The sequence below is a fragment of the Babylonia areolata genome, chromosome 35, assembly GCF_041734735.1.
Source record: "Babylonia areolata isolate BAREFJ2019XMU chromosome 35, ASM4173473v1, whole genome shotgun sequence".
In the NCBI taxonomy this organism is placed as follows: Eukaryota; Metazoa; Mollusca; class Gastropoda; order Neogastropoda; family Buccinidae; genus Babylonia; species Babylonia areolata.
Window position 1 is genome coordinate 274766 of NC_134910.1, and position 22735 is coordinate 297500.

The window sequence follows — 22735 nt, forward strand, 5'->3', positions numbered from 1 at the left end:
GTTACCAGTATGCCCCCCCCCAGCCCCCCACTACCCCCACCCCCCCAAAGCTGACAACCAAGCGACCATATAAGGCAATCACCTGATTCTTGTAGCTTTTCATCAAGCTGAGCACCAATGACCATACTTGTTGCTCACCCGATTCTTGTACCTTTTGACAAAGTGGAGAACCAAGTGACCATACTTGCTGTTAACCTGATTCTTGTCCCTTTGACAAAGTTGACAACCAAGTGACCACACTTGTTGTTCACCTTATCCTTGTAGCTTTTGATGAAGTTTACAACTAAGCAACCATACTAAGCAATTACCTGATTCTTGTCACTTTTGACAAAGTTCAGACTGAACGACCATACCTGGCAATCACTTGATTCTTGTAGCTTTTGACAAAGCTGAGACTGAACGACCATACTTGGCAATCACTTGATTCTTGTAGCTTTTGACAAAGTTGAGACTGAACGACCATACTTGGCAATCACTTGATTCTTGTAGCTTTTGACAAAGCTGAGACTAAACGACCATACTAACCAATCACCTGATTCTTGTTGCTTTTGACAAAGCACAGACTGAATGACCAAACTTGGCAATCACCTGATTCTTGGAGCTTTTGACAAAGTTGAGCACCAAGCAAGTGTACTTAGTGTTCACCTTATTCTTGTAGCTTTTGACACTGATTCTTGTAGCTTTTTGACAAAGTTGAGAACCAAACGACCATACTTGGCAATCACCTGATTCTTGTAGCTTTTGACAAAGTTGAGCACCATGCGACCGTACTTGGCGTTCCTGGCGAGAGAGACGGCCCCTGTCTCCATCAGCCTCAGCAAGGACAGGAGGAGATCCGAACCCAGGTCTGGTTGCTGACCCAGCACACACTGCACCACTGGCAGCAGGCTGTCCGTCAGCTGGAGGTCTGACCCACACAGCCTCCTGCAGGAAGGAAGGAGTGGATGAACAATGCGTCTCTCACTGAACACACAGTGAAGGAAGGAAGGAGTGGATGAACAATGCGTCTCTCACTGAACACACAGTGAAGGAAGGAAGGAAGGAGTGGATGAACAATGCGTCTCTCACTGAACACACAGTGAAGGAAGGAAGGAAGGAGTGGATGAACAATGCGTCTCTCACTGAACACACAGTGAAGGAAGGAAGGAGTGGATGAACAATGCGTCTCTCACTGAACACACACTGTGAAGGAAGGAGTGGATGAACAATGCGTCTCTCACTGAACACACAGTGAAGGAAGGAAGGAAGGAGTGGATGAACAATGCGTCTCTCACTGAACACACAGTGAAGGAAGGAAGGAGTGGATGAACAATGCGTCTCTCACTGAACACACACAGTGAAGGAAGGAAGGAAGGAGTGGATGAACAATGCGTCTCTCACTGAACACACAGTGAAGGAAGGAAGGAAGGAGTGGATGAACAATGCGTCTCTCACTGAACACACAGTGTAGGAAGGAAGGAATGGATGAACAATGCGTCTCTCACTGAACACACACAGTGAAGGAAGGAAGGAGTGGATGAACAATGCGTCTCTCACTGAACACACAGTGAAGGAAGGAAGGAAGGAATGGATGAACAATGCGTCTCTCACTGAACACACAGTGAGGAAGGAAGGAAGGAGTGGATGAACAATGCGTCTCTCTCTGAACACACAGTGAAGGAAGGAAGGAAGGAATGGATGAACAATGCGTCTCTCACTGAACACACACTGTGAAGGAAGGAAGGAGTGGATGAACAATGCGTCTCTCACTGAACACACACTGTGAAGGAAGGAAGGAGTGGATGAACAATGCGTCTCTCACTGAACACACAGTGAAGGAAGGAAGGAGTGGATGAACAATGCGTCTCTCACTGAACACACACAGTGAGGAAGGAAGGAAGGAATGGATGAACAATGCGTCTCTCACTGAACACACACTGTGAAGGAAGGAAGGAGTGGATGAACAATGCGTCTCTCACTGAACACACACTGTGAAGGAAGGAAGGAGTGGATGAACAATGCGTCTCTCACTGAACACACAGTGAAGGAAGGAAGGAGTGGATGAACAATGCGTCTCTCACTGAACACACACAGTGAGGAAGGAAGGAAGGAGTGGATGAACAATGCGTCTCTCTCTGAACACACACTGAAGGAAGGAAGGAAGGAGTGGATGAACAATGCGTCTCTCACTGAACACACAGTGAAGGAAGGAAGGAAGGAGTGGATGAACAATGCGTCTCTCACTGAACACACACTGAAGGAAGGAAGGAAGGAGTGGATGAACAATGCGTCTCTCACTGAACACACACAGTGAAGGAAGGAAGGAAGGAGTGGATGAACAATGCGTCTCTCACTGAACACACAGTGAAGGAAGGAAGGAAGGAGTGGATGAACAATGCGTCTCTCACTGAACACACAGTGTAGGAAGGAAGGAATGGATGAACAATGCGTCTCTCACTGAACACACACAGTGAAGGAAGGAAGGAGTGGATGAACAATGCGTCTCTCACTGAACACACAGTGAAGGAAGGAAGGAAGGAATGGATGAACAATGCGTCTCTCACTGAACACACAGTGAGGAAGGAAGGAAGGAGTGGATGAACAATGCGTCTCTCTCTGAACACACAGTGAAGGAAGGAAGGAAGGAATGGATGAACAATGCGTCTCTCACTGAACACACACTGTGAAGGAAGGAAGGAGTGGATGAACAATGCGTCTCTCACTGAACACACACTGTGAAGGAAGGAAGGAGTGGATGAACAATGCGTCTCTCACTGAACACACAGTGAAGGAAGGAAGGAGTGGATGAACAATGCGTCTCTCACTGAACACACACAGTGAGGAAGGAAGGAAGGAATGGATGAACAATGCGTCTCTCACTGAACACACACTGTGAAGGAAGGAAGGAGTGGATGAACAATGCGTCTCTCACTGAACACACACTGTGAAGGAAGGAAGGAGTGGATGAACAATGCGTCTCTCACTGAACACACAGTGAAGGAAGGAAGGAGTGGATGAACAATGCGTCTCTCACTGAACACACACAGTGAGGAAGGAAGGAAGGAGTGGATGAACAATGCGTCTCTCTCTGAACACACACTGAAGGAAGGAAGGAAGGAGTGGATGAACAATGCGTCTCTCACTGAACACACAGTGAAGGAAGGAAGGAAGGAGTGGATGAACAATGCGTCTCTCACTGAACACACAGTGAAGGAAGGAAGGAAGGAGTGGATGAACAATGCGTCTCTCACTGAACACACAGTGAAGGAAGGAAGGAAGGAGTGGATGAACAATGCGTCTCTCACTGAACACACAGTGAAGGAAGGAAGGAAGGAGTGGATGAACAATGCGTCTCTCACTGAACACACACAGTGAGGAAGGAAGGAAGGAGTGGATGAACAATGCGTCTCTCTCTGAACACACAGTGAAGGAAGGAAGGAGTGGATGAACAATGCGTCTCTCACTGAACACACACAGTGAGGAAGGAAGGAAGGAGTGGATGAACAATGCGTCTCTCTCTGAACACACACTGAAGGAAGGAAGGAAGGAGTGGATGAACAATGCGTCTCTCACTGAACACACAGTGAAGGAAGGAAGGAGTGGATGAACAATGCGTCTCTCACTGAACACACACAGTGAGGAAGGAAGGAAGGAGTGGATGAACAATGCGTCTCTCTCTGAACACACACTGAAGGAAGGAAGGAAGGAGTGGATGAACAATGCGTCTCTCACTGAACACACAGTGAAGGAAGGAAGGAGTGGATGAACAATGCGTCTCTCACTGAACACACAGTGAAGGAAGGAAGGAAGGAGTGGATGAACAATGCGTCTCTCACTGAACACACAGTGAAGGAAGGAAGGAAGGAGTGGATGAACAATCACTCACTGAACAAAAATCTGATGTGACAAACACAGTACAACAAAATCTGATGAGACAAACACAGTACAACAAAATCTGATGTGACAAACACAGTACAACAAAATCTGATGTGACAAACACAGTATAACAAATTCTGATGTGACAAAATCTGATGTGACAAACACAGTATAATAAAATCTGATGTGACAAACACAGTATAATAAAATCTGATCTGACAAACACAGTATAACAAAATCTGATGTGACAAACACAGTATAACAATCTGATGTGACAAACACAAGATAACAAAATATGATGTGGCAAAAACAGTATAATAAAATCTGATGTGACAAACACAGTATAACAAAATCTGATGTAGCAAACACAGTATAACAAAATCTGATCTGACAAACACAGTATAATAAAATCTGATCTGACAAACACAGTATAATAAAATCTGATGTGACAAACACAGTATAATAAAATCTGATCTGACAAACACAGTATAATAAAATCTGATGTGACAAACACAGGATAATAAAATCTGATCTGACAAACACAGTATAATAAAATCTGATGTGACAAACACAGTATAATAAAATCTGATCTGACAAACACAGTATAATAAAATCTGATGTGACAAACACAGTATAATAAAATCTGATGTGACAAACACAGGATAATAAAATCTGATGTGGCAAACACAGGATAATAAAATCTGATCTGACAAACACAGTATAATGAAATCTGATGTGACAAACACAGGATAATAAAATCTGATGTGGCAAACACAGGATAATAAAATCTGATGTGACAAACACAGTATAATAAAATCTGATCTGACAAACACAGGATAATAAAATCTGATGTGGCAAACACAGGATAACAAAATCTGATGTGACAAACACAGGATAATAAAATCTGATCTGACAAACACAGTATAATAAAATCTGATGTGACAAACACAGGATAACAAAATCTGATGTGACAAACACAGGATAACAAAATCTGATGTGACAAACACAGGATAACAAAATCTGATGTGGCAAACACAGCACAACACACAACCCACCTGAGAAAAACCAGCAGAGTGTCACCGTGCCAGTTTCTGCAAAGGGAGGTCACCACATCATACTGCACGCTGCCTGAAACATGTTCACAAAAAGGATATTTCCTCACCCCCCCTCCGGAGTCCCCCCTCCCCCCCATCAGTCCCCCCAATCCCCCTCACCTGAAATTCCACTGCCACAACAATCACCACAATCACCACCATTATCACAGTTTCTTCTTCTTCTTCTTCGTGGGCTGCAACTCCCACGTTCACTCATATGTACACGAGTGGGCTTTTACGTGTATGACCATTTTTACCCCACCATGTAGGCAACCATGAGAGGGTGTGCATGCTGGGTATGTTTTTGTTTCCATAACCCACTGAACACTGACATGGATTACAGGATCTTTAACATGTGTATTTGATCTTCTTTCTTTGACACCCAGCCCGGTTTTCTGTTGAGTCTTCTCTCCTGGAAGGTGACACAGTGGTTAACTCAATCCAGATAAACGGCCGTGATCACGGCCCCCTGTTGACAACTGTTTCAGATGAAAGGCCCCTATCAGGGCCCCCTGTTGACAACTGTTTCAGATGAAAGGCCCCTATCAGGGCCCCCTGTTGACAACTGTTTCAGATGAAAGGCCCCTATCAGGGCCCCCTGTTTACAACTGTTTCAGACGATGGGCCCCAATCAAGGTCTTAGATAGTTTTGGATTTTTGGAGTGGTACCTAATTTCCATGATGACGTTATGAGCTAAGAATATCTTTACTGACCTTTCCACTCTCCACTGTGACCGACAAATGCAGTGTGTGTTGCTGTGCTCACCAGCAGCTGAGTTATTTTCTCAGTGACTGGTTCACGTGAACAGTGTGTGTCAACAATGGCATCTGACCCTGTTTCATCTCAGTCACAAGGCAGACAGAATTAGACAAACGGGCCCTAAGTGGCTGTTACACTTTCTGAATTTAATCTGTTTCAAACTCTACTTCCTGGATTCGTTTACACATCATCAGTGTGTACAAATAATGAACAAAAACTATGGATACTTTACCATCTCTGTATGATAGCACAAGGGAGGAAGTTTTAAATTTTGCCCCCAACTTACTTGTTATCTTACTGATCAGTTTTCAAGTTTTCACTTCATAAATTCTGACATTTGATTTTTGGCGATTTTATTTCTTACCCGTACAAATGGGTTGTCCGTGGGGTAAGTCAGAGGAGCTAGTCAGCAGTACTAAGTGAGTTAAGACGCTCAGCTGCTAATACAGAGAGTCCGACAGGGTGTAGGTTCGAATCCTGCTCGCGTCCTTTCTCCCAAGTTTGACTGGAAAATCAAACTGAGCATCTGGTCCTTCGGATGAAAGGATAAACCGAGGTCCTGTATGCAGCATGCAATTGGCGCACTGAAAAAAGAACTCATGGCAATGAGAGTATTGTCCTCCGGCATAATTCTGCGGAAGAATTCCACACTGATAAGTACATGAATGCATATCATGCATGCACTCAAGGCCGGACTAAAAGCTGCTGGGTTATGCTGATGTCAGACATCTGCCTTGCAGATGTGGTGTAGTCTACATGGATTTTTCTGAATGCACTGACACTATGTCAGACATCTGCCTTGCAGATGTGGTGTAGTCTACATGGATTTTTCTGAATGCACTGACACTATGTCAGACATCTGCCTTGCAGATGTGGTGTAGCCTACATGGATTTTTCTGAATGCACTGACACTATGTCAGACATCTGCCTTGCAGATGTTGTGTAGTCTACATGGATTTTTCTGAATGCACTGACACTATGTCAGACATCTGCCTTGCAGATGTGGTGTAGCCTACATGGATTTTTCTGAATGCACTGACACTATGTCAGACATCTGCCTTGCAGATGTGGTGTAGCCTACATGGATTTTTCTGAATGCACTGACACTATGTCAGACATCTGCCTTGCAGATGTGGTGTAGTCTACATGGATTTTTCTGAATGCACTGACACTATGTCAGACATCTGCCTTGCAGATGTGGCGTAGTCTACATGGATTTTTCTGAATGCACTGACACTTCCCTGAGAAACTGAACTTCTGTCCAGCACAAAGAAACAAAGGGACACTTCTGTCCAGCACAAAGAAACAAAGGGACACTTCTGTCCAGCACAAAGGGACACTTCTGTCCAGCACAAAGGGACACTTCTGTCCAACAAAGGGTACTTCTGTCCAGCACAAAGTAACAAAGGGACACTTCTGTCCAGCACAAAGTAACAAAGGGACACTTCTGTCCAGCACAAAGGGACACTTCTGTCCAGCACAAAGAAACAAAGGGACACTTCTGTCCAGCACAAAGGGACACTTCTGTCCAACAAAGGGTACTTCTGTCCAGCACAAAGAAACAAAGGGACACTTCTGTCCAGCACAAAGGGACACTTCTGTCCAACAAAGGGTACTTCTGTCCAGCAATCTTGCCTTATATGGCGGAGAGGCAGGGGGCAGACGCCATGACCGGGACGCTGTGTGGCTGTGTGGCTGTGTGAGGTCCATCTGACCAACAACAACCACCTTGACGCTGTGTGGCTGTGTGGACAACCTGCAGTCCACATGCCTTCATCACAGACCACACTGTCCATCTGACCAACAACAACCACCTTGACGCTGTGTGGCTGTGTGGAGAACCTGCAGTCCACATGCCTTCATCACAGACCACACTGTCCATCTGACCAACAACAACAACCTTGACGCTGTGTGGCTGTGTGGAGACCCTGCAGTCCACATGCCTTCATCACACAGACACCCTGTCCATCTGACCAACAACAACAACCTTGACGCTGTGTGGCTGTGTGGAGACCCTGCAGTCCACATGCCTTCATCACAGCCACACTGTCCATCTGACCAACAACAACCACCTTGACGCTGTGTGGCTGTGTGGAGACCCTGCAGTCCACATGCCTTCATCACAGCCACACTGTCCATCTGACCAACAACAACCACCTTGACGCTGTGTGGCTGTGTGGAGACCCTGCAGTCCACATGCCTTCATCACAGACCACACTGTCCATCTGACCAACAACAACCACCTTGACGCTGTGTGGCTGTGTGGACAACCTGCAGTCCACATGCCTTCATCACAGACCACACTGTCCATCTGATCAACAACAACCACCTTGACGCTGTGTGGCTGTGTGGACAACCTGCAGTCCACATGCCTTCATCACACAGACACCCTGTCCATCTGACCAACAACAACCACCTTGCTGCAACTTATTTAACCTCACGTCCTGTTTCCTGTCACAGAATAACCTGGGTGTGGCCGTGTACGGGAGGGTTACTTTGAATGGGTGGCATGAGAGTAACACCACTGCCGATGATGGGGCAGCAGAAAACAGAATAAAAACAGAACTAATAACTTACTGCAGGGTGAGAATAAACACAGAACTAATAACTTACTGCAGGGTGAATGCTGGAGACAGTCGCACAGAGTGGTGGCCACCTGAAGGGGAAAGGCCGCAGTCAGGTCTGATAAACAGGACATGAGCTGTCTAGATGGGGTGTCTTTAATGCCTGCAAACTGCAACACACCGCATGAGCTGTCTTAATGAGGTGTCTTTAATGCCTGCAAACTGCAACACACCGCATGAGCTGTCTTAATGAGGTGTCTTTAATGCCTGCAAACTGCAACACACCACATGAGCTGTCTTAATGAGGTGTCTTTAATGCCTGCAAACTGCAACACACCACATGAGCTGTCTTAATGAGGTGTCTTTAATGCCTGCAAACTGCAACACACCGCATGAGCTGTCTTAATGAGGTGTCTTTAATGCCTGCAAACTGCAACACACCGCATGAGCTGTCTTAATGAGGTGTCTTTAATGCCTGCAAACTGCAACACACCACATGAGCTGTCTTAATGAGGTGTCTTTAATGCCTGCAAACTGCAACACACCACATGAGCTGTCTTAATGAGGTGTCTTTAATGCCTGCAAACTGCAACACACCACATGAGCTGTCTTAATGAGGTGTCTTTAATGCCTGCAAACTGCAACACACCGCATGAGCTGTCTTAATGAGATGTCTTTAATGCCTGCAAACTGCAACACACCGCATGAGCTGTCTTAATGAGGTGTCTTTAATGCCTGCAAACTGCAACACACCACATGAGCTGTCTTAATGAGGTGTCTTTAATGCCTGCAAACTGCAACACACCGCATGAGCTGTCTTAATGAGGTGTCTTTAATGCCTTAAAACTGCAACACACCACATGAGATGTCTTAATGAGGTGTCTTTAATGCCTTAAAACTGCAACACACCACATGAGATGTCTTAATGAGGTGTCTTTAATGCCTGCAAACTGCAACACACCACATGAGCTGTCTTAATGAGGTGTCTTTAATGCCTTAAAACTGCAACACACCACATGAGATGTCTTAATGAGGTGTCTTTAATGCCTGCAAACTGCAACACACCACATGAGCTGTCTTAATGGGGTGTCTTTAATGCCTGCAAACTGCAACACACCACATGAGCTGTCTTAATGAGGTGTCTTTAATGCCTGCAAACTGCAACACACCACATGAGCTGTCTTAATGAGGTGTCTTTAATGCCTGCAAACTGCAACACACCACATGAGATGTCTTAATGAGGTGTCTTTAATGCCTGCAAACTGCAACACACCACATGAGCTGTCTTAATGGGGTGTCTTTAATGCCTGCAAACTGCAACACACCACATGAGCTGTCTTAATGAGGTGTCTTTAATGCCTGCAAACTGCAACACACCACATGAGCTGTCTTAATGAGGTGTCTTTAATGCCTGCAAACTGCAAGAAACACACATCCTTCGCACAATCATCCTGACAGTTATTTAATCATAATCAAAATAATAACAATAACAAAAATCATAATGATAATAATGCTATTACGTTATACTGAACCTTGTGTGTAACACAAACCCAAGCGTGGAACACAGCACACACACACACACACAAACATAAACACACACACACACACACACACACACACACAGAGAAACACACACACACAAATACTCACACACATACATGTAAATCAAGCTCCACACCCATCTACCCCCATGCCCCCCGTTCGTCCCCCCAGCACTCACCAGGGGAATGAGGATAGCCTGGAGCACAAGGGAGACCACTGCATCACTCAGTCTCCCGGACAGCTGCACCACCCTCCCCACCGCTCCACACACCCCCTCCTCCTCCACACTCCCCCAGTCCACTGTCCATAAAGTCTCCCTCACCTGCAACACCATGCAGTCTGCAACATGATAAAGTCTGCAACACAATACAGTGTGCAACATGATAAAGTCTACAACACCATGCAGTGTGCAACATGATAAAGTCTGCAACACCATGCAGTCTGCAACATGATAAAGTCTACAACACCATGCAGTGTGCAACATGATAAAGTCTGCAACACCATACAGTGTGCAACATGATAAAGTCTGCAACACCATGCAGTGTGCAACATGATAAAGTCTGCAACACCATACAGTCTGCAACATGATAAAGTCTGCAACACCATGCAGTGTGCAACATGATAAAGTCTGCAACACCATGCAGTCTGCAACATGATAAAGTCTGCAACACCATACAGTGTGCAACATGATAAAGTCTACAACACCATGCAGTCTGCAACATGATAAAGTCTGCAACACCATGCAGTCTGCAACATGATAAAGTCTACAACACCATGCAGTCTGCAACATGATAAAGTCTGCAACACCATGCAGTGTGCAACATGATAAAGTCTGCAACACCATGCAGTGTGCAACATGATAAAGTCTGCAACACCATACCTGTGAAGGTGGAATGGACAGAATGAAATCACTGTCTCTGGGTGTCACTCACCTGTGAAGGTGGAATGGACAGAATGAAATCACTGTCTGTGACTGTCACTCACCTGTGAAGGTGGAATGGACAGAATGAAATCACTGTCTCTGACTGTCACTCACCTGTGAAGGTGGAATGGACAGAATGAAATCACTGTCTCTGACTGTCACTCACCTGTGAAGGTGGAATGGACAGAATGAAATCACTGTCTGTGGGTGTCACTCACCTGTGAAGGTGGAATGGACAGAAGGAAATCGCAGTCTCTGGGTGTCACCTCTGTGTCTGCTGACTTCAGTGCTTCTCTTAGTGTCTGGATCTGAGTCTGTTCAACAGTGAAAATACACTTCATTCACACAGTCTGTTCAACAGTGAAAATACACTTCATTCACACAGTCTGTTCAACAGTGAAAATACACTTCATTCACACAGTCTGTTCAACAGTGAAAATACACTTCATTCACACAGTCTGTTCAACAGTGAAAATACACTTCATTCACACAGTCTGTTCAACAGTTAAAACACACTTCATTCACACAGTCTGTTCAACAGTGAAAATACACTTCATTCACACTTCATTCACACAGTCTGTTCAACAGTGAAAATACACTTCATTCACACAGTCTGTTCAACAGTGAAAATACACTTCATTCACACAGTCTGTTCAACAGTGAAAATACACTTCATTCACACAGTCTGTTCAACAGTGAAAATACACTTCATTCATGCAGTCTGTTCAACAGTGAAAATACACTTCATTCACACAGTCTGTTCAACAGTGAAAATACACTTCATTCACACATTGTACAACGACCTACCTAACAAACATACACTTCATTCAAACATTCTACAACATGACCTACCTAACAAACATACACTTCATTCACACATTGTACAACATGACCTACTTAACAAACATACACTTTATTCACACATTGTACAACATGACCTACTTAACAAACATACACTTTATTCACACATTGTACAACATGACCTATCAAACAAAAATACACTTTGTTCAAACATTCTACAACATGACCTACCTAACAAAGATACACTCTGTTCAAACAATGTACACAACATGATCCACCTGACAAAGATAACCCCAAATGAAACAGGAATGGTGGCCAGTTAGAGTGGTGTGTGTTTTTGTTGTTGTTGTTGTGTGTGCGTGTGTGTGTGTGTTGTCTTGTTTTGTTTCCTTGTTCTTTGGGCTTGTTTGTTTGTTTGGTTGTTGTTGTTTTGTTTTTATGCTGTTTTTTTGTGTGTTTGTGTGTATGTGTGTGTTTTTGTTGTTGTTGTTGTTGTTGTTGTTGTTGTTGTTGTTGTTGTTGTTGTTGTTGTTGTTGTTGTTGTTGTTGTTGTTGTTGTTGTTGTTGTTGTTGTTGTTGTTGTGTGTGTGTGTGTGTGTGTGTGTGTGTGTGTATTCATGCATCTCTTTATGTATCAGATCATAGTCAAAAACTGATGAAAGTCGAAGTTAATCTCTGCATAAGATGTTTCCAGCCACTCATGAACCAATATATAAATCACAGAGAGTGAGACAGACAGACAGATGAACTGACAGAGATAAATGTGGCTTGACCTGGTTTACCAGTTCCGACAGTTTTGCTGGTGTTCCTTATTGTGGAAGGACCAAGTCACCAGCCCTCCACAACGTGTCCACAATAAATTGATAGACAAAACTCTTCCCTGTTCTCAGCTGCACGTGCACACGCACACACACACACACACACAAACACATACACACGTGCACACATACACACACACACAAAAGACACAAGACTCCACCAACCAGAAACTCTGTCCCAGAAGTTGTTGTATGGTCGTCATCAGGGATGTTGTGCGCGATGTGGCCACCACCTCCTCCTTCCTCCTCCTGCCCAGCGGCTTGTGACCACACCTCCATCCCTCCATCATCACTCCCCCTCTCTCCCTCCACCCCTCTGTCCCTCCTCCACTGTCCCTCTGTCTGCTTGTCCTGTGTTCCTTCATCAGAATGATGATGACCATGATGTTAGCAATGACACTCATTCTGATGGTGATGATCAATCTTGTCCTGTGTTCCTTCATCAGAATGATGATGACCATGATGTTAGCAATGACACTCATTCTGATGGTGATGATCAATCTTGTCCTCTGTTCCTTCATCAGAATGATGATGACCATGATGTTTGCAATGACACTCATTCTGATGGTGATGATCAATCTTGTCCTCTGTTCCTTCATCAGAATGATGATGACCATGATGTTAGCAATGACACTCATTCTGATGGTGATGATCAATCTTGTCCTCTGTTCCTTCATCAGAATGATGATGACCATGATGTTAGCAATGACACTCATTCTGATGGTGATGATCAATCTTGTCCTCTGTTCCTTCATCAGAATGACGATGACCATGATGTTTGCAATGACACTCATTCTGATGGTGATGATCAATCTTGTCCTGTGTTCCTTCATCAGAATGATGATGACCATGATGTTAGCAATGACACTCATTCTGATGGTGATGATCAATCTTGTCCTCTGTTCCTTCATCAGAATGATGATGACCATGATGTTAGCAATGACACTCATTCTGATGGTGATGATCAATCTTGTCCTCTGTCCCTTCATCAGAATGATGATGACCATGATGTTAGCAATGACACTCATTCTGATGGTAATGATCAATCTTGTCCTGTGTTCCTTCATCAGAATGATGATGACCATGATGTTAGCAATGACACTCATTCTGATGGTGATGATAATGATGATAATAATAAGATCAATCATCATCATCATCATCATCATAATCATAATAGTAATAATACTAACAATAACCAGATGAAGTGGAAGAAGATGAAGCAGTAGTAACAGAAGAAGAATTTCATTCATGAAGCGTCTTTCCATGTATGATGTAAACACGATCAACTGAGCTGTCCAATGAAAACACCAAAGTTTATAACATGCATCAAACACTAAAATGAAAAACTTGCATGCTCAACACTAAACAGACACACACACAAACACTCAGGCACTATTGTATGTTCCTACACACACAGACGCACACACAAATACTCTGGCATTATTGTATCTTCCTACACACAGACACACACAAACACTCAGGCACTATTGTATGTTCCTACACAGACACACACACAAACACTCACTGACTCAGGCCTTATGTATGTTCACACCCACACCCACACACACACACACACACACACACACAAGCACTCAGGAACTAATGTATGTTCACACACACACACACACACACACACACACAGAGGAACCAATGTACATTCATACACACAGACACACACAAACGCTCAGGAACACAGACACACAATCATCACAGACCACAAAACACTCCTCATGATCCCACATATAATCCATCACAACATCTACACATTGCACATATCATTCATCACAACACCTACACATATCATCCAACACAACACCTACACATAGGACACATCATACTACACTACTGTAGCCCAATATCACAACAGCCATACCACACTACTGTAACCCAATATCACAACAGTCATACCACACTACTGTAGCCCAATATCACAACCGTCATACCACACTACTGTAGCCCAATATCACAACAGTCATACCACACTACTGTAGCCCAATATCACAACAGTCATACCACACTACTGTAACCCAATATCACAACAGTCATACCACAATACTTTAATCCAATATCACAAGTCATACCACACTACTGTAGCCCAATATCACAACAGTCATACCACACTACTGTAGCCCAATATCACAACCGTCATACCACACTACTGTAGCCCAATATCACAACAGTCATACCACACTACTGTAGCCCAATATCACAACAGCCATACCACACTACTGTAGCCCAATATCACAACAGCCATACCACAATACTGTAATCCAATATCACAACAGCCATACCACAATACTGTAATCCAATATCACAACAGTCATACCACACTACTGTAATCCAATATCACAACAGTCATACCACACTACTGTAGCCCAATATCACAACAGCCATACCACAATACTGTAATCCAATATCACAACAGTCATACCACACTACTGTAATCCAATATCACAACAGTCATACCACACTACTGTAGCCCAATATCACAACAGCCATACCACAATACTGTAATCCAATATCACAACAGTCATACCACACTACTGTAGCCCAATATCACAACAGCCATACCACACTACTGTAATCCAATATCACAACAGTCATACCACACTACTGTAATCCAATATCACAAGTCATACCACACTACTGTAATCCAATATCACAACAGTCATACCACACTACTGTAGCCCAATATCACAACAGTCACATCACACTACTGTAGCCCAATATCACAAGTCATACCACACTACTGTAATCCAATATCACAACAGTCATACCACACTACTGTAGCCCAATATCACAAGTCATACCACACTACTGTAGCCCAATATCACAAGTCATACCACACTACTGTAGCCCAATATCACAACAGTCATACCACACTACTGTAATCCAATATCACAACAGCCATACCACACTACTGTAATCCAATATCACAAGTCATACCACACTACTATAGCCCAATATCACAACAGCCATACCACACTACTGTAGCCCAATATCACAACAGCCATACCACAATACTGTAATCCAATATCACAACAGCCATACCACACTACTGTAATCCAATATCACAACAGCCATACCACACTACTGTAATCCAATATCACAACAGCCATACCACACTACTGTAATCCAATATCACAACAGTCATACCACACTACTGTAGCCCAATATCACAACAGTCATACCACACTACTGTAATCCAATATCACAACAGTCATACCACACTACTGTAATCCAATATCACAACAGTCATACCACACTACTGTAATCCAATATCACAAGTCATACCACACTACTGTAATCCAATATCACAACAGTCATACCACACTACTGTAGCCCAATATCACAACAGTCATACCACAATACTGTAACCCAATATCACAACAGTCATACCACACTACTGTAGCCCAATATCACAACAGTCATACCACAATACTGTAGCCCAATATCACAACAGTCATACCACAATACTATAACCCAATATCACAACAGTCATACCACACTACTGTAATCCAATATCACAACAGTCATACCACACTACTGTAGCCCAATATCACAACAGCCATACCACACTACTGTAGCCCAATATCACAAGTCATACCACAATACTATAACCCAATATCACAACAGTCATACCACACTACTGTAACCCAATATCACAACAGTCATACCACACTACTGTAATCCAATATCACAACAGTCATACCACAATACTGTAACCCAATATCACAACAGTCATACCACACTACTGTAATCCAATATCACAACAGTCATACCACACTACTGTAATCCAATATCACAACAGTCATACCACACTACTGTAACCCAATATCACAACAGTCATACCACAATACTGTAACCCAATATCACAACAGTCATACCACAATACTATAATCCAATATCACAAGTCATACCACACTACTGTAATCTAATAACACAAGTCATGCCACAATACTTAATTCCGGTTTCACAACACTCAAAATCTACTCCTAATGCATAACAGCCATAGCAGACTACTTCAAATCCACTCCCAAATAAAGCCAGAAAGCACTCACCATTCTCCTGTGTGTGTGTGTGTGTGTGTGTGTGTGTGTGTGTGTGTGTGTGTGTGTGTGTGTGTGTGTCTGTCCACAACACATCACCATGGATACACAGACAGCAGAAAGAAGCACCCCCACCCCCACCCCAACCCCCTGTCAGTCTACCCACCTTCCTTGTGGACCATCCCTTTCCTGTCCCCTTCGTCGCCATCGACATCGTTGTCTTCCTCACTGCTGTCCTCAATCACGATGACATCATCATTGCTATCCTCAACCACGATGACATCCTCACAGCTTTCCTCAACGCCATCTGTCTGCCAGGGTTTCTCCAGTTTGACAGCATCCTTGTCTGTGGTGTGACACGGGCGTGTGACTGTGTCAGTGTCTGTTGTGTGACACAGGCGTGTGACTGTGTCACTGTCTGTGGTATGACACGGGCGTGTGACTGTGTCAGTGTCTGTCGTGTGACATAGGCGTGTGACTGTGTCAGTGTCTGTGGTATGACACGGGGGTGTGACTGTGTCAGTGTCTGTGGTGTGACACGGGCGTGTGACTGTGTCAGTGTCTGTCGTGTGACACAGGGGTGTGACTGTGTCAGTGTCTGTCGTGTGACACGGGGGTGTGACTGTGTCAGTGTCTGTGGTATGACACGGGGGTGTGACTGTGTCAGTGTCTGTCGTGTGACATAGGCATGTGACTGTGTCAACAATGTCTGATGCTAACTTGCCGGACAGCTCAACAGGCTGGGCTGTGTGTTTGTCTGAATCCCAAAGTTCTTCAACCTGCACAGACGACCGAATCGCATAATTCAAGGCTGTTCTGTCACTGGTGGTGGCATCATGTTTGCTGTCGATGCCGATCATTTCCTGTGTGGGGCGAGGACTCACTGTCTGGTCAGTGTCAGCGGCGATGACGGCATTGTCGGCAAACTTTCTACTGTTGCTGATCCTGCTTTCACTTTTGGCTTCACCACCTTGTGAACCAGTCCGTGTGAATGTTTCCACAGATGGCGCACGTGTCTTCTCACCCTGATCCTCTCCCACTCCTGCCTCATCACAGCGCTTTGCCAGGATGGCTGAAAGTTGTTGAAAGAGAGGGCCGACGAAAGGGGCACAACTGTGGGGCACTGGCAGGTTAAGGAACCTGCCCAGAGTGTCGGGAGACACGTGGTGATGGAAACGAAGCAGGAAGTGTAAGAAGGATGTGGTGAAGCAGGCAGGGAAGAGCCACAGGACACAGGGGCTGTGGCACACAGTCACACAGCATCACTGTGGCATCAGGCATCACACTTGGGGGAAGTGTGGGGGTGAGGATGGGGGGTGGGTGTGTGTGTGTGTGTGTGTGTGTTCATGTGTTCACACACACACACACACACACACACACACTGTTCACACACACACACACACACACACACACACACACACACATATACACACATCACATGACACAATACATACATGTACCAATTGCAAACCAGCAAATTGACACAGAATGTATGTTGTAAAAACACTACTTTCCTGTCACAACGCATTTCTCCTCTTAAAACTGAAGCCATTCTGTCAAACTGCAGCCATTCTGTCTCAAAGAAAACATTTCTCCTCTTCAAACTGAACCCATTCTATCTCAAAGAAGACATTTCTCCTCTTCAAACTGAACCCATTTTATCTCAAAGAAGACATTTCTCCTCTTCAAGCTAAACCCATTCTATCTCAAAGAAGACATTTCTCCTCTTCAAATTAAACCCATTCTATCTCAAAGAAGACATTTCTCCTCTTCAAACTGAACCCATTCTATCTCAAAGAAGACATTTCTCCTCTTCAAACTAAACCCATTTTATCTCAAAGAAGACATTTCTCCTCTTCAAACTAAACCCATTCTATCTCAAAGAAGACATTTCTCCTCTTCAAACTGAACCCATTCTATCTCAAAGAAGACATTTCTCCTATTCAAGCTAAACCCATTCTATCTCAAAGAAGACATTTCTCCTCTTCAAATTAAACCCATTCTATCTCAAAGAAGACATTTCTCCTCTTCAAACTGAACCCATTTTATCTCAAAGAAGACATTTCTCCTCTTCAAACTAAACCCATTCTATCTCAAAGAAGACATTTCTCCTCTTCAAACTAAACCCATTCTATCTCAAAGAAGACATTTCTCCTCTTCAAGCTAAACCCATTCTATCTCAAAGAAGACATTTCTCCTCTTCAAATTAAACCCATTTTATCTCAAAGAAGACATTTCTCCTCTTCAAACTGAACCCATTTTATCTCAAAGAAGACATTTCTCCTCTTCAAACTAAACCTATTCTATCTCAAAGAAGACATTTCTCCTCTTCAAACTGAACCCATTTTATCTCAAAGAAGACATTTCTCCTCTTCAAACTAAACCCATTCTATCTCAAAGAAGACATTTCTCCTCTTCAAACTAAACCCATTTTATCTCAAAGAAGACATTTCTCCTCTTCAAACTAAACCCATTCTATCTCCAAGAAGACATTTCTCCTCTTCAAACTAAACCCATTCTATCTCAAAGAAGACATTTCTCCTCTTCAAGCTAAACCCATTCTATCTCAAAGAAGACATTTCTCCTCTTCAAACTAAACCCATTCTATCTCCAAGAAGACATTTCTCTTCTTCAAACTAAACCCATTCTATCTCAAAGAAGCTTTCTTCAAACTAAACCCATTCTATCTCAAAGAAGCTTGCTGCAGCAAAAAAAAGTATCACTGCTCTTTCTGTTGGCTTTCTGAGTTTCTCATACACATCTACTTCACAACATTCATTAGTCAGCAGTCGTCAGCAGTCACCAATCCTGTCACCAACACTCAGTCACCAATCCTGTCACCAACACTCAGCAGTCACCAATCCTGTCAATCCTGTCGCCAACACTCAGCAGTCACCAATCCTGTCACCAACACTCAGCAGACACCAATCCTGTCACCAACACTCAGCATTCACCAATCCTGTCACCAACACTCAGTCACCAATCCTGTCACCAACACTCAGACACCAATCCTGTCACCAACACTCAGCAGTCACCAATCCTGTCACCAACACTCAGCAGTCACCAATCCTGTCACCAACACTCAGCAGTCACCAATCCTGTCACCCACACTCAGACACCAATCCTGTCACCAATCCTGTCACCAACACTCAGTCACCAATCCTGTCACCAACACTCAGCAGTCACCAATCCTGACACCAACACTCACACACCGATCCTGTCACCCACACTCAGCAGTCACCAATCCTGTCACCCACACTCAGCAGTCACCAATCCTGTCACCAACACTCAGTCACCAATCCTGTCACCAACACTCAGCAGTCACCAGTCCTGTCACCAACACTCGGCATTCACCAATCCTGTCACCAGCACTCAGCAGTCACCAGTCCTGTCACCAACACTCAGCATTCACCAATCCTGTCACCAACACTCAGTCACCAGTCCTGTCACCAACACTCAGACACCAATCCTGTCACCAACACTCAGCAGTCACCAATCCTGTCACCAACACTCAGTCACCAATCCTGTCACCAACACTCAGTCACCAGTCCTGTCACCAACACTCAGTCACCAATCTATCACTGTACTCACAAACTCAGAGAGCCATCACAGTCGATGACAGGCGTTCTCCTGCTGAGGGCAGTCAGCAGGGTATCCCATGATTCAGCAGTGTGGGTCATCTGTCGTCTGTATCGCATGGCCGCCACTGACAACACCTGGTCACGCTTCACTGACGTGTTGGTAAGCAGAAATGCCAGGAGACTTTTCCACTGGTCCGGAACTTTCTGCATCAGTGATTTCTCTTGGACTGTCAGATCCATATTGGTATCTGTATGAAAACTGGAAATGGGGAAACAAAACTAATTATTGATGGTCAGTTTAATATCAACATTTCAATTCTCTCATGTTTACTGAAAAATGTGAATGCATGTGCGCACACAGTCTAAAGCACACAGACACACACACTTTCTCAAAGAGGAATCACTACAATCAGACAAATCCATATACGCTACATCACACCTGCTTGGCAGATGCCTGACCAGCAGCATCACCCAACATGTTGTCAGGCCTGGAGTGCATGCATTCAGCATTACCCAACGTGCTGTCAGGCCTGGAGTGCATGCATTCAGCATTACCCAACGTGCTGTCAGGCCTGGAGTGCATCCATTCAGCATTACCCAACGTGCTGTCAGGCCAGGAGTGCATCCATTCAGCATTACCCAACGTGCTGTCAGGCCAGGAGTGCATCCATTCAGCATTACCCAACGTGCTGTTAGGCCTGGAGTGCATGCATTCAGCATTACCCAACGTGCTGTCAGGCCTGGAGTGCATCCATTCAGCATTACCCAACATGCTGTCAGGCCAGGAGTGCATCCATTCAGCATTACCCAACGTGCTGTCAGGCCTGGAGTGCATGAATTCAGCATTACCCAACGTGCTGTCAGGCCTGGAGTGCATGCATGTTTGTGTTCCTATCACTGTATCAGAGTGGTCAAGAGTTCAGGAGGTCATGTGTAGTCAGAAGGAGTTGGGTTTCACAAGAGAATCCACTGCAGAAGCCGTGGTTGAGAGTGGTTAGGGTGCTGTGTTTTTCAAAATGGGTGAGGATGTGGCGGTAGATGAGCATTCGCTCAAACGTCAACCATTCCATTCAAACGCTGAAAATGTCAATGTGCTGGCTAGAGCACGAATAGTAAAATAAACGTTAGTCAACTAAAAACTGTACTAGCTGAGATTTTGAACAAATTGTAGTTGAAACATGTGATGCAGTCACAGTATCGGCTGCTGGGCCTTCGATCTCAGCAAATGCTGGCGCATCAAAACTGCCGAAAAATGATGGCAGTGCTAAGGCCGCACAGTAAGGTGTTAAACACAAGTTGTTTTTCTTTAATTTTAAAAAAAGTTAAATTTTATTTGCAAGGGCATTTCTGTTTCATAACATATAAAGAAGATAAGAACTAGTTATCAGTATCAATAGCTCAAGGAGGCGTCACTGCGTTCGGTCAAATCCATATACGCTACACAGCTGCCAAGCAGATGCCTGACCAGCAGCGTAACCCAATGCGCTTAGTCAGGTCTTGAGATTTTTTTTTTAAATAAAATAAATAATAAATAAAAATAATTAATTGATTAAATTAAATAACATAAAATAAAAATAAATAATAATAATAATATAATATAATATAATATAATATAATAAATGAAGTTATAAACTAGTTATGAATAGAAACAACAGCAACAGCAAACAACAACTGCTGTCATTGAAAAAATGTGTGTTTTTTTCATTTTTATTTTTATTTTTTATAAATACTTTTACATTGGATTTCAGTTTGATTATTATGTGTGTGTGTGTGTAATGTGCTTGTGTGATGACTGAGGGAACAAACAAACAAAGCAACAAGCTGAAACATCGGATGATTCAGACTCTGACCCTCAAAATCTGTTAAATGACTCCCCAAAAATGAGACTGAGGGTCATATTGACACTCAAAATTTTAGGTGCACGGAGAACACTGCATATTTTTACATCAGGACATATGTGGCTTAGTACATGTTGAAATCTATATCATTTTTCATATCAGGACATACGTGGCTTAGTATACATGCCTAACAAATGCAGAAAATAATATATATGTCCCTTTTACATACTGGCTGACTGAATGTCAGTATTACTATTAAATCTGGATAATTCCCAATAGGAAACTGGTGATGTGGTTCTGAGGGAAGAGCAACATTTTGCATACTTATCTCAAAAGATTCAAAAACATCAGATTTAATATTAACTTAGTGGCAGTAGCTTTGTTTGGAAAACGTAAGATCAGAGCATTTGTTTCCTGATCACTACATATGTTTTGATGCAAGGGTTTGTTGTTTTTTTCTAAAGTTATCAAGTGGTAAAATCCCATTGTAGTGTTTGTGTAGGCAGGGACACCTAGACTGGGCTGATAGCTTTACTATCAACATTTTTAGCTGATAGCTTTACTGACAACATTTTTAGCTGATAGCTTTACTATCAACATTTTTAGCTGATAGCTTTACCATCAACATTTTTAGCTGATAGCTTTACTATCAACATTTTTAGCTGATAGCTTTACCATCAACATTTTTAGCTAATAGCTTTACCATCAACATTTTTAGCTGATAGCTTTACTATCAACATTTTTAGCTAATAGCTTTACCATCAACATTTTTAGCTGATAGCTTTACCATCAACATTTTTAGCTGATAGCTTTACTATCAACATTTTTACATTTTTCTGACATTTAAGTTTGGTGCTGAAAAATAAACCCCACCAAACACACATGCATACACACACACAAACAAAACAAAA

The 22735-nt window shown here is 43.5% G+C and overlaps 1 protein-coding gene across 2 annotated transcripts in view; it reads right to left on the reverse strand.

The window, feature by feature from the left end:
* The window catches only part of LOC143277904 (uncharacterized), a 29135-nt gene that overhangs the window by 5237 nt on the left and 1163 nt on the right, over positions 1 to 22735 (reverse strand). The window contains exons 2-9 of one of the 2 annotated variants that reach the window (XM_076582872.1): positions 19997 to 20245; positions 16572 to 17644; positions 12522 to 12715; positions 10956 to 11045; positions 9994 to 10137; positions 8323 to 8443; positions 4911 to 4983; positions 726 to 924 (exon numbers count right to left, since the gene is read on the reverse strand). In XM_076582872.1, the coding sequence (XP_076438987.1) occupies positions 726 to 924; positions 4911 to 4983; positions 8323 to 8443; positions 9994 to 10137; positions 10956 to 11045; positions 12522 to 12715; positions 16572 to 17644; positions 19997 to 20226 (2124 nt within the window). In that variant the 5' untranslated portion in view covers positions 20227 to 20245. Of the gene's footprint in view, positions 1 to 725; positions 925 to 4910; positions 4984 to 8322; positions 8444 to 9993; positions 10138 to 10955; positions 11052 to 12521; positions 12716 to 16571; positions 17645 to 19996; positions 20246 to 22735 lie in introns of both variants that reach the window. The other variant, XM_076582871.1, reaches the window with a different exon arrangement.